This window comes from Bos taurus, chromosome 28 (genome assembly GCF_002263795.3).
Source record: "Bos taurus isolate L1 Dominette 01449 registration number 42190680 breed Hereford chromosome 28, ARS-UCD2.0, whole genome shotgun sequence".
NCBI lineage: Eukaryota > Metazoa > Chordata > Mammalia > Artiodactyla > Bovidae > Bos > Bos taurus.
In genome coordinates, this window is record NC_037355.1 from 27,349,033 (window position 1) to 27,362,254 (window position 13,222).

General features: G+C 53.9%; 1 protein-coding gene across 2 annotated transcripts in view; it reads left to right on the plus strand.

Moving 5' to 3' along the window:
- Positions 1 to 3,152: 3,152 nt before the first annotated feature.
- The window catches only part of UNC5B (unc-5 netrin receptor B), an 88,354-nt gene continuing 78,284 nt past the window's right edge, over positions 3,153 to 13,222 (plus strand). The window contains exon 1 of one of the 2 annotated variants that reach the window (XM_005226402.5): positions 3,153 to 3,702. In XM_005226402.5, the coding sequence (XP_005226459.1) occupies positions 3,624 to 3,702 (79 nt within the window). In that variant the 5' untranslated portion in view covers positions 3,153 to 3,623. 2 annotated transcript variants of the gene reach the window in all.

Consider the following 13,222-nt stretch of genomic DNA (forward strand, 5'->3'; position numbering starts at 1 on the left):
GCTGCCCCCCAGTTGAGGGCTGGCACTTGAAGATGCCCAGGCGGGGTGGGGGGGGGGGAAGCCACACCCCCAGTGGTTATTTAACTGCAGGTGTCTGGGGAAGGGACATTCTCCCAGACACTGGAACGGCAGGGGAGCGGGTACAGAGGAGTTATGGAGGAATCCCAATGTGGTAAGTCTCCTACCCCCATGCAGGAGTCCTGGAAGCAAAGAAGGGTCCAGGACCTCCAATGGGCATATTTCTAGGATCAGGGGAAATGGGATGAGGATCAACAGAATAAGAGGAATGGACTGCTCTCCTTTTGCTTGCCCAACCCCCATCTCCAAGACCCCTTCCCTCCAGTTAGGAATTAAAGTCATGAAATTTGACACCAGGACTAGAAGGGCCTGCCTGGTGCAATTACTGTCTAAACAGCGGAGTCCTGTGCACTGGAACTTTTTTGAAAAATGTCCAATATCATATTGGTCTTCTGCTTAAGAGAGAGCATGCCTGTCCTGTGGTCCGTGCCTGCCAAGGCTCTACTGAGGTTCCCGCTGAGTTATCTAGCAAAATGTACTTGACCTTGTGCCTGTGCCAGGGGTTGACAGTCAGATGCTGAGCCTCAGTACATGTACCTATATGTGTTGCCTGGTGGAAGTTAAGTATCTAACTATCTATCTGTCTTTAGTGTCATCTGCCTAAGAATGTATTTGTACTTTTGGATTTGCACGCCTGTGTGTGTGTCTGTGACAAGGTGAATGCGTGTACTTTTTAAAATCTTATGTTTTAAGTATGTGGGCCTCTCTGCAGGTGGGTGCCTTTGTGATGTTTCTGGGTCATTTTGCACTTGATTATTTTCATTGTATGTTTGCTTGTGTGTGTATCTTTGTAGGTGTGCCTGTAACTGTCTAGGGGTGGGTGTGTGTATGTGTGCTTGTACTTCTGTGGTTAGGTGGGGCTGGCTGGGTGTGAAGAGCTATTGACTCCCTCACCTACTGCCCTTGCCTGGGCCAAGCTAAAAATAACCAACCTGTCTTTGCACATGGGGGCCTTTCTTAGTTGGCCTAAGTTCTTCCCAGGGAGTCCTACTTCCCCATACCCACCCTTCTGATCCTGGGGGCCTGGCCAAGAAGGGCTGGGGAGGTGAACTGATCCACCGACCCCCTTCCTTACATGTTCCAGACCCAAGCTGTGGAGGCAGTCTGTATGGACAGGAGTCCTGGGCAGTCCTGCCCTTCTCTGTTCTCTGGGGAAACAGCTGAGGCAGGCCCTTGTTTCTTCTCTACCTGCCCCCACCCAAAAAAATCCCTTTCCAACCTGTAGTTCTGGCCTCCAAGTTCTTTCACTGCTAATCTAGGAATTGATCCTGGGAGCACTGACCATATTCCAGCCTACCCCCTACTGGCCTGGCTGGACCTCCCTCTGCCTTCCTTTACCCCTTCTTGAAGCAGCCACTGCCTCTGTATTGGAGGAGTGATTCCAGATCCCAGCTCTGGAAAAACCCCAAGTAGTGAACAGACCAGGACTAGAGGAAGGGGCATTCCTGCTGGCTGCCAGTCCTTTCTCACCCACCAGCCCCAGAAGAGGTAGGAGGGTGGAGGATCCCCAGCTCAGCATTTCTTTCCAGTCCTATCTCTCTTGCCCTTTGACTCATCCACTCATTCACTCAAAGCTGTGTGATCTCGGGCAAATGCCTTCATGTCTCTGTGCCTCCATTTCTTCATAGGTAAAATGAGATTACAAATGGTACTGACCTCCCAGACTTGTGAGCATTAACTGAAGCGATGCATATGAAGAGCTTAACCTGGTGCCTGGCCATAGAAGGACCTTGTGGGCATTAGCTGATCCACCCCTTCTAGTGTCACTGGGTTTCAATCTCAAGATACTGCCTAACCCCCAAACTCCACCTGGCTCCTCATGCCCCAAAGCTCACTCTTGGGTGGTCAGGATTTTCCACCAGGAATCAGATTGACTGAGAGGCGAGATCTTGGAAAGAAAGATGGAGAGATTATTGACATTTGTACTGCAGTTTCTGTACTTTGGCCTGGGAGGCACGCTGCACTGCTTGTAGGGTCTTATCCAGACCAGGGATTGAACCCACGTCCCTGCAGTGGAAGCACAGAATCCTAACCACTGAACTACCAGGAAATTCCCTCCATACATATTTTAAAAATTCAATTCTGCCGTGCTGTGCCATGTCATTTCAGTGTGTCCGACTCTTTGTGACCCTTATGGACTGTAGCCCACCAGGCTCCTCTGTCCATGGGACTCTCCAGGCAAGAATACTGGAGTGGGTTGTCATGCCCTCCTCCAGGGGATCTTCCTGACCCAGGGATCAAACCCATGTTTCTTTTGTCTCCTGCATTGGCAAGCGGGTGCTTTACCACTAGGGCTACCCGGGAAGCCCTACAGTTCTACACCCTCTTATAAAATTGGTATTATCATTTTTCTCCATTTTGGAGATGATGAAGTATCAGAATGGTTAAGTAACTTGTTCAAGGTCACACAGCAGGCAAGGGGCAGAGCCCAAATTTACACCAAGCCAACAATGGCTCCCCAGTGCCCCATTGTCAGTTGGGATGGGGTAATATCCTAGGCGCTGGGTGCTACAGGAGGGTCAGCCAGGTCTGGTCAAACAGTTCTGCCCAGGGTCATGCCAACAAGTAGGGCTAACCAGGATGATCCAGATCCACAGTCAAGTTCACAGAGCTGTAAGTTCCAACTTAACCCGGGACTTGAGAGTTTGAGATTTTTCTCATTTAAGGAGCATTTTCTGGGAAAGAACTCCCACCCCGACCCCATTCCCATGTAGAGGACATAGATTTTAAGTAGTACAGATCAGGGAACCAAAAACGACAGAGTCCTGAGTTTAATCAGAGGAGAAAGCTAACACAGCCAAGCCAAATGGAAGTGCAAAAATACACTTCCTTAGTTTCTGGAAAGGAAAACTGGGCAGACTCCGCTTCCAGTTTCGATCCAGAGGCCGAGTTTTCCAATGCTCCGGGTCCAGCGTCTCTCGAGGACCTCCCTGAAGGGCCCCCAGCTTCGCTGAGGCCGCGCCCAAGGAACCGTCGGTCACCCCCTCGAAAGGCCCCCCGCCGCCGGCTCCGCCCCTGCCCACCCAAGGCCCCGCCCCGCCCCGGCTATGCTTGGTCCTCCTCAGCTCAAAGACGCACTAGGGTGAGCGAGCGGCAGCGCTCGGCGTCGTGGCTGGAGGCTGGGGCCGGCGAAGACGCCGGAGCCGCGGGTAGCAACTGGGCGCAGGAAGGCGCTTACTGGGGTTGGGACCGCGCGGCGTCAGCCGCTGCGAGCGCCGCTGAGCGCTCTAACCTTCAGTCGTGCAACTTCGTAGCCAGGACGTGAGAACCCAGAGAGCGCTCGAGTCTCGGAGCCGGGGGAGTGCAGAGAGGGGCGCGCCGGAGCCTGACTGGAGAGCGGACGCCAGGCACCCGCCGCGCTCCGAGCGCCCGGCAGCCCTCTGCGAAGCGTGGCTGCCTCTGCCCCAACGGAGGGCACGAGCTGGCGCGACCGGGCGCCGGGGAGGACGGCGAGGAGGAGGCGGCGGCGGCGGAGACGGCGGCGGCGAGGCTGGGGCCAGGGAGAGAGCCCCGGGGGAGAGGCGCCCGAGCCGGGCCGAGGGAGCATGTGGGCCCGGAGCGGAGCGCGGGGCGCGCTGCTGCTGGCGCTGCTGCTCTGCTGGGATCTGAGGCTGAGCCAAGCAGGTAGGGAGCTATCGGGCATGGGAGAGTGGGGGCAAGGGAACCCTGGCGCCTCACTCTGCCCCGAAGTTGAGGTGGTCCATCGCTCTGTTAGTGCGCGCAGGGAAAGAGGCAAGGGCGCCCAAGTTCGAAGGTAGATTTCTCTGCCCCACCAAAGTGGGCGATTGGTGCAGCCATCTCGCGCGGGGTGCGCAGGCCCTCTAGCTCCTACTTGGAAAGGAGGGGTCGGTCGCTTCTTTTCCCTGGAATGGTATCCGAGTCGGGGTGTGCGCCTCCTGGAGGACCGGCCTCCACGGGACCCCTAGTTCCGCGCGTGCTTGGCAGCGGCTGGTAAAAAAAAAAAAAAAAAATCCCCCAGTCGCTGCACAGGCCAGGTGTGCGCTCGCTCCCGGTTCGCTGGCAACTTCCTAGTCCAGGTCCCGGCTCGCCCAAGCTCCTAGCGCGGCACCGACCGGAATCCGCAGACTAGAAGGAGGGAGCGAGAAACCTGGGGAGCACGGGAAGCACTGGTCCGCTCCACGAGCTGGATGAGGCCAGCTTGCAGCGGTTTGGTTACCGAGGAGAATAGGGCTGAGTCTTGCACGTACAGTTTTCCCCGAGATCTTGGGATTCGCGGGTCTAGAAGAATTTTTTTTTACTGTGTGTTGGTGGTTGAGGAGAGGAGTACGTAGCGATCTGCCTGGTTTCTTTTTAAATCAATCACTGACATTCTCCCCGTCTGGGGAGTCGGCTGGGTGCGCTCGCCAGGCTCCTACTCTGGACCCACCAAGGTGCCTTAAGGGAGTCGGTGGGCTACTAAAAATTAAAGCTCCTATTCCGCCTCTTCCGCCGTGGATGTGTACACGTCTCGCTGGTCTGTAGCTGGGTCCGGCGCGGCTGACTGGGCTGAGTCTTCCTGGGGAGCAGGGTGGACGCACCGGAGCCATCCACCTCTCTCGCTCTCTCTCCGGAACCGAAGCACCGGGCTTTCGAGGTAGGGTGGGGAAGGGCAGCATCCTGCAGAGCCCTCTGAGTTGAGGCTGAGAATGGGGCAGGAAAATTGGTGCAGAAAGTGGACAGATGACGCAGCCGTCCCCCCCCCACCCCCGCCACCTTCCGCTGAGGTGTTGACGTCCGCCGTCCTCCTGCCCCCCCCCGCCCCCGCCCCGCGACCTTCCCACCCCCGCCTCCCCGCCCCCGCAACTTGCAGTCAAAGATTCTTCACTCCGGAATTAATGATTCCCACGGCCCAGGCCCAAGTGAGGACTTGGTTTTAGCACATCCCCCCCGCCTCCTTTTTTCCCCTAGCCCTATGTTGTAAAGTTACGACACAATCATTTGATCCACGTTAATTATGATTTGGGCAGACTCTGGTATTTAAAGCAGTGTTTTGAAGTTGGAAGGTAATGATGGGGGAGGGGGCAGGCTGCTGAATGACCAACTTTGTTTTAAAGAGTGGCAGTTGGATGTGGGAGGTGCTGGGCTGGGGTGTTGGTTTCTGGTTTTGGGGTGTCTGAGGGGACGTGATTGAAGGGTTTGGTGAAGTCTCTGTAAATGGCACACGGGCAGGATTGGGTCTTGGGAAGCTGTCTTTGACCAGCAGGGCAAGGATATAAGGAATAAATACCGAGATTACTGAGGGTGGGGGGCTGGGTAGGCAGGAGAAAGACAAGACTGATTGGCCTGGAGTTCTCCAGAGCTGCAGAGTAGGCTCCCTTGGGAGGCTGGGGGTGGTCCGCCTTGCCTGCTTAACAAAGCATCCGGCCTCCACCTTCCCCAAAAGAAACCCCAGGCCCAGGGCTTTGATGGATTTGGGCACGATCGGTGCCCAGCCAGAAATGGCCTCTAATACTGGGCTTTGATTTCTCACTAGCAGAGTAGAACTGGCGTTGGAATTGTGCTCATTACTCAGCGCAGCAGGGGTTGCCTGCCCACCAGCCTGGAGAGGGGCCAGCCGGTGGGATCAGCCTGCTTTTTGCCCTTAGAAGCCTGCCTTTAAGACAGAGAACATGCCCCTTCCTCCTACACAGCCCTTGTACTCTAATGTACAGAGCAACTTTCAGAATATTCATTAGGTCTTCCCAGCGATCCCCCATGAGCTCCACTGCACAGATGGGGAAAAAGGGCCAAGATGTTGCGTTTCCTCAAATCTTACCTTCTCTTGACCACAGATTGCAGATTGTATCCAAGGCTCCTGTTCAATGGCCAGGCTGATTCAGTCCACTTTGAATTTCTGCTTACGGTCCCATCCACGGTCTTTCTTGGGCGTCTCCAAGCTCTCCTGAATGGGCAGGCACCTCTCTGTCCTTTCCCCTACTCCTATTCCCAGTGGATCTGGAAATGAGTTCCCTTTACAGCACTGAGAATTTTTTTTAAGCCATAAAATTTGATGGTGGAGAAATCAAACCCAGAACCATAAGCTCCAGACTCTTAGAAGGAGATGTCAGCAAGTGACTGGCCAGAGTGGACACTTTAAAAGCTGAGGTTAGCCCTGGGAATCTCCTCCTACCTATCCCTCAGCCTTTCCTAGAGCTATTAATGAGCCTTTCCTTGGCCTGTGGCTGGGATGGCTGAGAAGGAACCAAGGTGTCATGATAACGCTTCTTTTTAAGGTGCGGTTAAAATTGGAGTTTTCCTAGTGTTTTTGCTCTGTGTGTGTGTGTGTATGTTGGTGGTGGCCTGTCCTTGTCTTCCTGTACACTATACTAAATGCCAAGTTCACTTAAACAAATGGAAAATCAAGAGTGTCTTAATTCTTTTTCTCATTAAAGTGAGAGTACCACTGCAGGGGAGGAATTCTGTATGTAATTTCTCTCCCCACCCCACAAACTGGGAATTCCATAGGACAAATTAATTCCCCTCTCTTCCAATCCACTTATTTAACTGCTGAAGCTTTGGGACGGGCCCTGACCTGCCCAGGACTACACTTGGACTCAGGGAGAGATCTGAGATTTGCACTCAGGGCTCCTTTATTCCACTTGGGCTGCAGACTGTCCGCATGGGTCTGGGATTGAGATTTTAAAATCAAGGCCTGGCTAAGGCAGGCAGCTAAAGATGGAGTTGGTTTGGTAACTGAGTTGGACTGGGACTTGCAGGGGCAAAACTTGCAGGGAGCATGGAGCTGGGAGAGATGGAACAGGGCTGGGCCAAAGGTTAAGGTGAGACCCTGAGACCAGCAAGTGCCCAAAAGTAGCTTCATCCCTGGTCTTCCAACACTGATCCTCTCAGTAAGAGCCCCATGAGAAAAATCACAATCCAGGCTCCCTTGGTCTGCAGGACTACATGTTAGCATTTTAAAGCTCTGTACTGATGTGTATGGAGGCTTCCCTGATGGCTCAATGGTAAAGAATCTGTCTGCAATTCAGGAGCAGAGGGTTCGATCCCTGGGTGGGAAAGATCCCTTGGAGAAGGAAATGGCAACCTACTCCAGTATCCTTGCCTGGAAAATCCCATGGACAGAGGAGCCTGGCAGGCTACAGTCCATGGGGTCACAAGGCGTTGGACACTCATTTGTATAGCTGGAGGTGAAATAGGTGTTTACATTTTTATTTTGAAGCTTTAGGGGCTCATCTCCTGCACCCGTTTTGTTGTTGAATTTTCCCTGGACTGAGGTCCTGTGACCTGTTCCTGGCTGGCAGAGCAGGCGCTCGGGTCTGCCTACCACTTCCTTACCTGCAGTATCTTCTAAGGAGGGTTTGGACTTTGGCGATGAGGCTGAAGGGGAGGTGGATTTCTTACATTCCAAGTGCTTGGTTGGTATTTCTGAATGGCCCATCCTGGAGCCTCCTCCCGGGCCTGCTGGCCAAACATATGGTCATTTGAACCTTATGGCTGGGATTAGGGTAGCAAGGAACTATCTTGGAGCCCCCTGAGGCCTGGAGGAAAGGGTTAAGGAACAGGGATCATAGGCTGGGATTTAGGGGTTGCCTGTGGGGTTGGTTGTAGGGAGAAACTACTCTCAAGGCAGGGAGAGAAGGATTCAGACACTAAGACCAGGGCTGGCGCTTTTGGCCTCTTCCTCCTCCTCCCCAGTTTCCTAAACAGCTTCCACAAATGGAATCTGTTTAAAACTGTGAAGGCAAAATGAAACCAAACAAGTGTGTTCTGTGCTTTTCTGTTACTTTCCTTTTTTTTTTTAAGGAAAACTTAAAATATCGTAATTAGAATAATATGAGGAAGGGCAGTTTCAGGTGGGTGGAGGGAACGTGTGTCCTCCTTTTGATTTGGTCCTGAAGTTGGGGATGGGGCGCCACCTCCTGCCCCACCATGGGCCTGCGCTCAGCCGGGTGCCGCTGGAGCTTGGGGAGTTTATCCCCAACCTGACCAGGTGACCGAGGGCCAGGTGAGCCCCTCCTCTGTGTTTTTTGAGAGAAGCCTGGCTTCCCGCTGGGAGTTGGGCGGGCGGCTGGATTGCGCAGGATTCGAACGCCGGCGGCCAGCAGCAACAGCTCCAGTCACTGCGCCCCCTCAGGGCAGGCGAGTCCTTGCCGCGCCCCTGTCTCTCCGACCCTCCACTTCGGCGAGGCTAATGGCAGCGAAAACATTTGCTGAAGTGAAGGCATAAATCAGCCACCTCCCCGCTCCCTCGACCCTACCCGCTTTGTTCCCTCTTCTTTATCTTCCGAAGCCCTGGGTTGCTGGACGCTCCCGAATTTACCCTTGCGGACAAAGCGGCCCGGATAGCATCTCCGAGGCTGGCGCTGGCGGGGCTGATTCAGTTCGCGGGTACCTGGGGGTCGCACGTATCTCGGCACCGACACCCACCGCTCCCCTTCGCTTCCTCTCCTGCTTCCCCCTGGTCCTCCTCGGCCCCCTCACCAGCCCCCTCTACCCCGTCCCCTGCCGAGGAGCCGGGGCAGCTCTCGGCCACGGTTAAGGAGTGAGTTCGCGGAGCTGCCTTCTCACCTCCGAGAACTGGCTGACCCCAGCGCCTCACAGCTTCCCCGCCTGCTGCTGCGCGGCTCTTTTCGAGAAAGGCAGGCTGTGGTGTGAAAGTGTGCGTGGAAGAGCGGGGCGGGGTGGGGGTGAGAATGTGTATGAAGGAGGTGGGCGGAGGTGGGAGTGTGCAGGGGAGGTGAGGGTAGGTGTGGTGCTAGGTGTGTGTGGGGTGAAGTGTGCAGGAGGGATAGGGGGCGTGTCTTGAGTTGTGCCTTTTGCATAGGGGATGGCGGTGCATGTGTTTGGGTTGGGGTGGGTAATGCAAGTGGGTGCCGCTGTGGTGTGTTTGTGTGTAAACAGGTGTGTGTAGCATGGGGACAGTGAGTCACCACCATACTAGGGAAGCTCCGGTGTTCTTAGGAGGTGGGACTCACCCAGGTGAGGGAGATTTGATCCATTTGGTCTGCATGCCAGGTTGTGGAGTTGGAAGGGCAAGAAGCGCCCTCACTTGAGGGCAGGTGGAACGGATTGGCCACAGACAGGCCCTATAGCTAGCTAGACCAGGAGCTTGGGTGACTCCTCCCAGGAGGACAAGAGTCCGAGTCCTGGGGTCCCCTGCAGTCTGCTTTCCTAAAACAGTGGCAGGTCCTGTGGTTTGAAGATCTGCTCTCTGCTCTGGGTCAGGTTCCTGCTTCAGCCCTCCAGGAGGAGTGGGGTCCTCGGGAATTTGCCAGGGAAGAAGCAAGCTGAGCTCGGGTGAGTGGCATCGCCCATGGAGAGCAACATGGGCGGGCATGGCTGGGCCTGGGACTCTCCGTGGATGTAAAAGAGGATGCAGACACAGAGACACATACATGAGCCCTGGACTCCACTGTTCCTCATTTCCTTGGTCACACAGGGCTCCCCTGCCGTCCTTAACTCTAGGGTAAGGTGTGCTGTTGTAGACTAGAGAGACCTTTAGGAAAATCATAGTCCCACAGATAAACTTACTGTTTAACAGATTATAAAACCCTCTCATATGTAAGACCTCAGTTGGTCCTTGTAAGAACCCCACTGGGGAGGTGGGTGCCACTTAGGATGCGCACTTCAGACCTGGCTCAGAACCAGAGCAGTCCTGGCCCCAGCCCTCAAGGTGGTTACCGTGTGTGAGGGATGCTGATGTCCACTCCAAAGATTGGTAAGTGACATTCCAACAGCCTCTGTGGCAAATGAGACCAATGACACTGCAGCTGACCTTTGAATAATGTGGGGGTCAGGGGCGCTGACTCCCCAGCAGTTGAAAATATATCTTTGCTACATCAGCCTTAAAAATAAAGAAATTGACAAATGACTCACCCAAGAGCAGGAAGCTGAAATGGTTTGGATAGAATCAGGACTCAAAACAGTTCTTTTGATTCCACATATTGTAATCTCTGCTACTGCTGAGTCGCTTCAGTCGTGTCCGACTCTGTGCGACCCCACAGACTGCAGCCCACCAGGCTCCCCCGTCCCTGGGATTCTCCAGGCAAGAACACCAGAGTGGGTTGCCATTTTCTTCTCCAATACATGAAAGTGAAAAGTGAAAGTGAAGTCGCTCAGTCGTGTCTGACTCTTCGGGACCCCATGGATTGCTGCCTACCAGGCTCCTCAGCCTATGGGATTTTCCAGGCAAGAGTACTGGAGTGGGGTGCCATATTGTAATCTCTAATCAAACATAAACTCGTCCCCAAGCTTAAACATCTATAAAATGAAAATATGGGTACAAAGTTCATTGAAAAAATATCTACTTTTACGTGGACCCACACAGTTCAAGGCCGAGTTGTTCAACGGTCAACTGTCTATTCAGGGAAGAGAGCCTTGGGGCTTCCTGGAGAGGGTGATGTGAGCCAGACCTTGACTCTCTTTTTTGGGTCTTTCTAAGAGCATTGCTGAAGAGGAGACAAGATGGGGACAGGGGTGCCCACCTGAGACTTCTCCAAATCTTGAGAAGTTGGCCCTGCCAGCATCTGCAAGGGCTCCATCCTGTGTGGACACCAGTCCTTGGTGGGCCAGCTTTCAGCCATATTTCCATCCTGGCCCTCCCAGGTTCAGCTGAAGGGGTGGTGCCTCTCTCAACTACCTCTGAGGAGTTGCAGCTTGGGGCTGGCACTTGAGAGGAAAAGATTTCTTATTCTTTGATTCGCTCTCTGTGGTTCTTGAAGATGGAGTGAGCCCAGAAAACACTTTTTAAGCAATGATAGGGATTCTGCTGGGGATGGAGGTGTGGGAAGGTATACTGTGTTGCCTTCTGCCAGGCCCCCACCAGAAAACACAGAGTGGAGTACAAGCGAAGGACGGAATCCTCAGCCCAGCTACTGCCACGAGCTAGCTAGAGAGGACAAGCTCAACTGTCAACACCTCTAGGAACCCCCAGCCCCTCCAACCCCTCTCCTCACAGAGGACCCTCAGGACCTCAGCTGCAGGTGCGTGGTGTGGCCAACTGAGGTTCTGAGTAGATTAATATTGCCAGCATTGCTACTTACTAACCCTATGGCCTTGGGCAGCTCACGGAACTCTTCTTTGCCTCAGTTTCCTCACCTGTAAAATGGGGGTAATGATAGTTTTGTCCTCACAGGGTTGTTTTGGGGCTCACATGACCTCATATATGATAAACCACTTAGCCCAGGGCCTGGCACACAATGAGCTCAGGGAGCACTCAGGCACAGCCCTGCAATGCCAGAGACGACCCCCTCCAGAAGGCCAGGAGGTTCAGGGCCTGAACCTGGGCAACTCCTGCCCTGGGAGTTGGGAGGTTCTGGCTTGTACTCTTTCTCTGCTGTGTGACCTTAGGCAAGTGATTTCCTTCTCTGGGTCCCCTCTGTAAATTCAGGATGTGGGAAAGGTGGAAGGATGAACCATCCTTAAGGGCTCTAGGATTTTTGATCTGGTTTCATCTGAAGAGGCCCCAGCAAGAGACAGAGGTGACCAAGGCCCAGAACCACTGTGTTTACAGAGGCCCCTCTCGAAAGTCAATATATTGACCAGAATGCCCTTGTGAGCATTATGCGCCCTGGGTCTCTCTCTCTCTCAAGCTATAAATCACCCTCTGGGACCTCAGTCCCTTTTTCCTGTTTCATAAGCATCTCCTGCCTCATAGATGGAGAACACCAGATGCTAAGCAGGGCTGGGGAGGCAGAGAAGGCCCCCACTGGCAAAGGCACCCTGAGCATATGAACAAAGAGGTACTTGCTCCCCTGACCCTGCCACCCCCACCAAGGCTCAGGGAGGCCCTGTGTGGGGTGCAGTAGGCAGACACTGTCCAGACCTGGCCATCCCACTCACTGTTTCATTTCCAGGGGTAGAGTGTCGTTGAACTCAGGATTGGGGGATTAAGAATCCTGTCCCCACACCAGGCATTGGAACACAAATACACTCAGCCCTAAAACTTGGTACACATGGACGTTCATTTGATATGAGGAGGTACTGGGTCAGAGGTGGGCAAAGCACTGGCCTGACCCTTGGATTGATTTGTGTTGCTTCCTGAATCGTGAGTCATGTGCCAGGCTTGTGGTGCTGGAGTGGGGTCTGGCATGATGTTTAGAGGGTGGGCTGTGCAGTCAGACTCCTTGGGTTCACATCCTGGCTATTCTGGCATTTGGCTGTGTATCCTGGAGCAAGTTACCTACCCTCTCTGAGCTTGAGTTTCTTCATTTGTAAAGGAGAAGTGGTAACAGTGCCAATCTCATCAGATCCTTGTGGGGATGAATGAAATGATGTATGCAAGTGCTCTGCACATTCTAAAGCACTCAGTAACACTCAGTCCTCCTCCTCCTCATTGCTGTTGGTGCCAAGTATCGAGTGATACAACAGGAAGTCCTTCAGGTGTTGAGAGAAGGCTCTTGTGGACCCAGGTGGTTGGTTAAGGAAGGCTTCCTGGAGGAGGGAAGGGTGGTACTTAACTGGCCTTGAAGGATAAGCAGAGCTCAGGTGAACAAAAAGGGCATTCTTGGTACAGGGTGTGTATATTAAAGCGTGGGGTGGGAATGTCTGACATATCCACCCATGAAATGGATTTTGAATTCAGCCATCTGATCATCTGATAAAACAAGACTTCGGGAGCCAGGGGTCCCTTCCTGGTGGAAAGAGCCAAGGCTTTGGAATTAGAAGGATTTGACTCTTACTGAGTGGTAGGGCTGTGTGGCTGAACCTCCATGTACCCTAGTATCTCCATCTGTGGGGTGGGGACGACCCCCCTGCCTTCCCGGGATGGTGATGTGATGTGAGATAGACATGTGGCCCTGGCACAGAGCAGGTTCCATTGATTTCTCATGGCCTCCCTCCTGCTTGCCTCCCCCCACCGCCCGTCCCCAGTCTGGTCTCCCCCTGGCTGGGCCTGGGCCCTGCTTCTCTCCCTGTACATCTCTGGGCAGAAAAGCAGGGGTCAGAGGGTTCCTGGTGGCAGCTTCCTGGTAGGCCAGAGAGTCAGGGAGAGGGGCAAGAAGAAGGAGGCCACCTTTTCTGTCCCTGAGACCTACCTAGGTAGGCCTGGTGGATATCAAGAGATATCCCTAAGGTCTGGGAGGAACGTCTTCTGCTGAGATCAACCAGAAGCCTGCAACCCCCAGAGGCCTTGAGTAGCGTCTAGAGGCATTACTGGCATCAGGAGACGGAGCTGAAGGCAGGCAGCTCTGTAATGCGATCAGAGGCG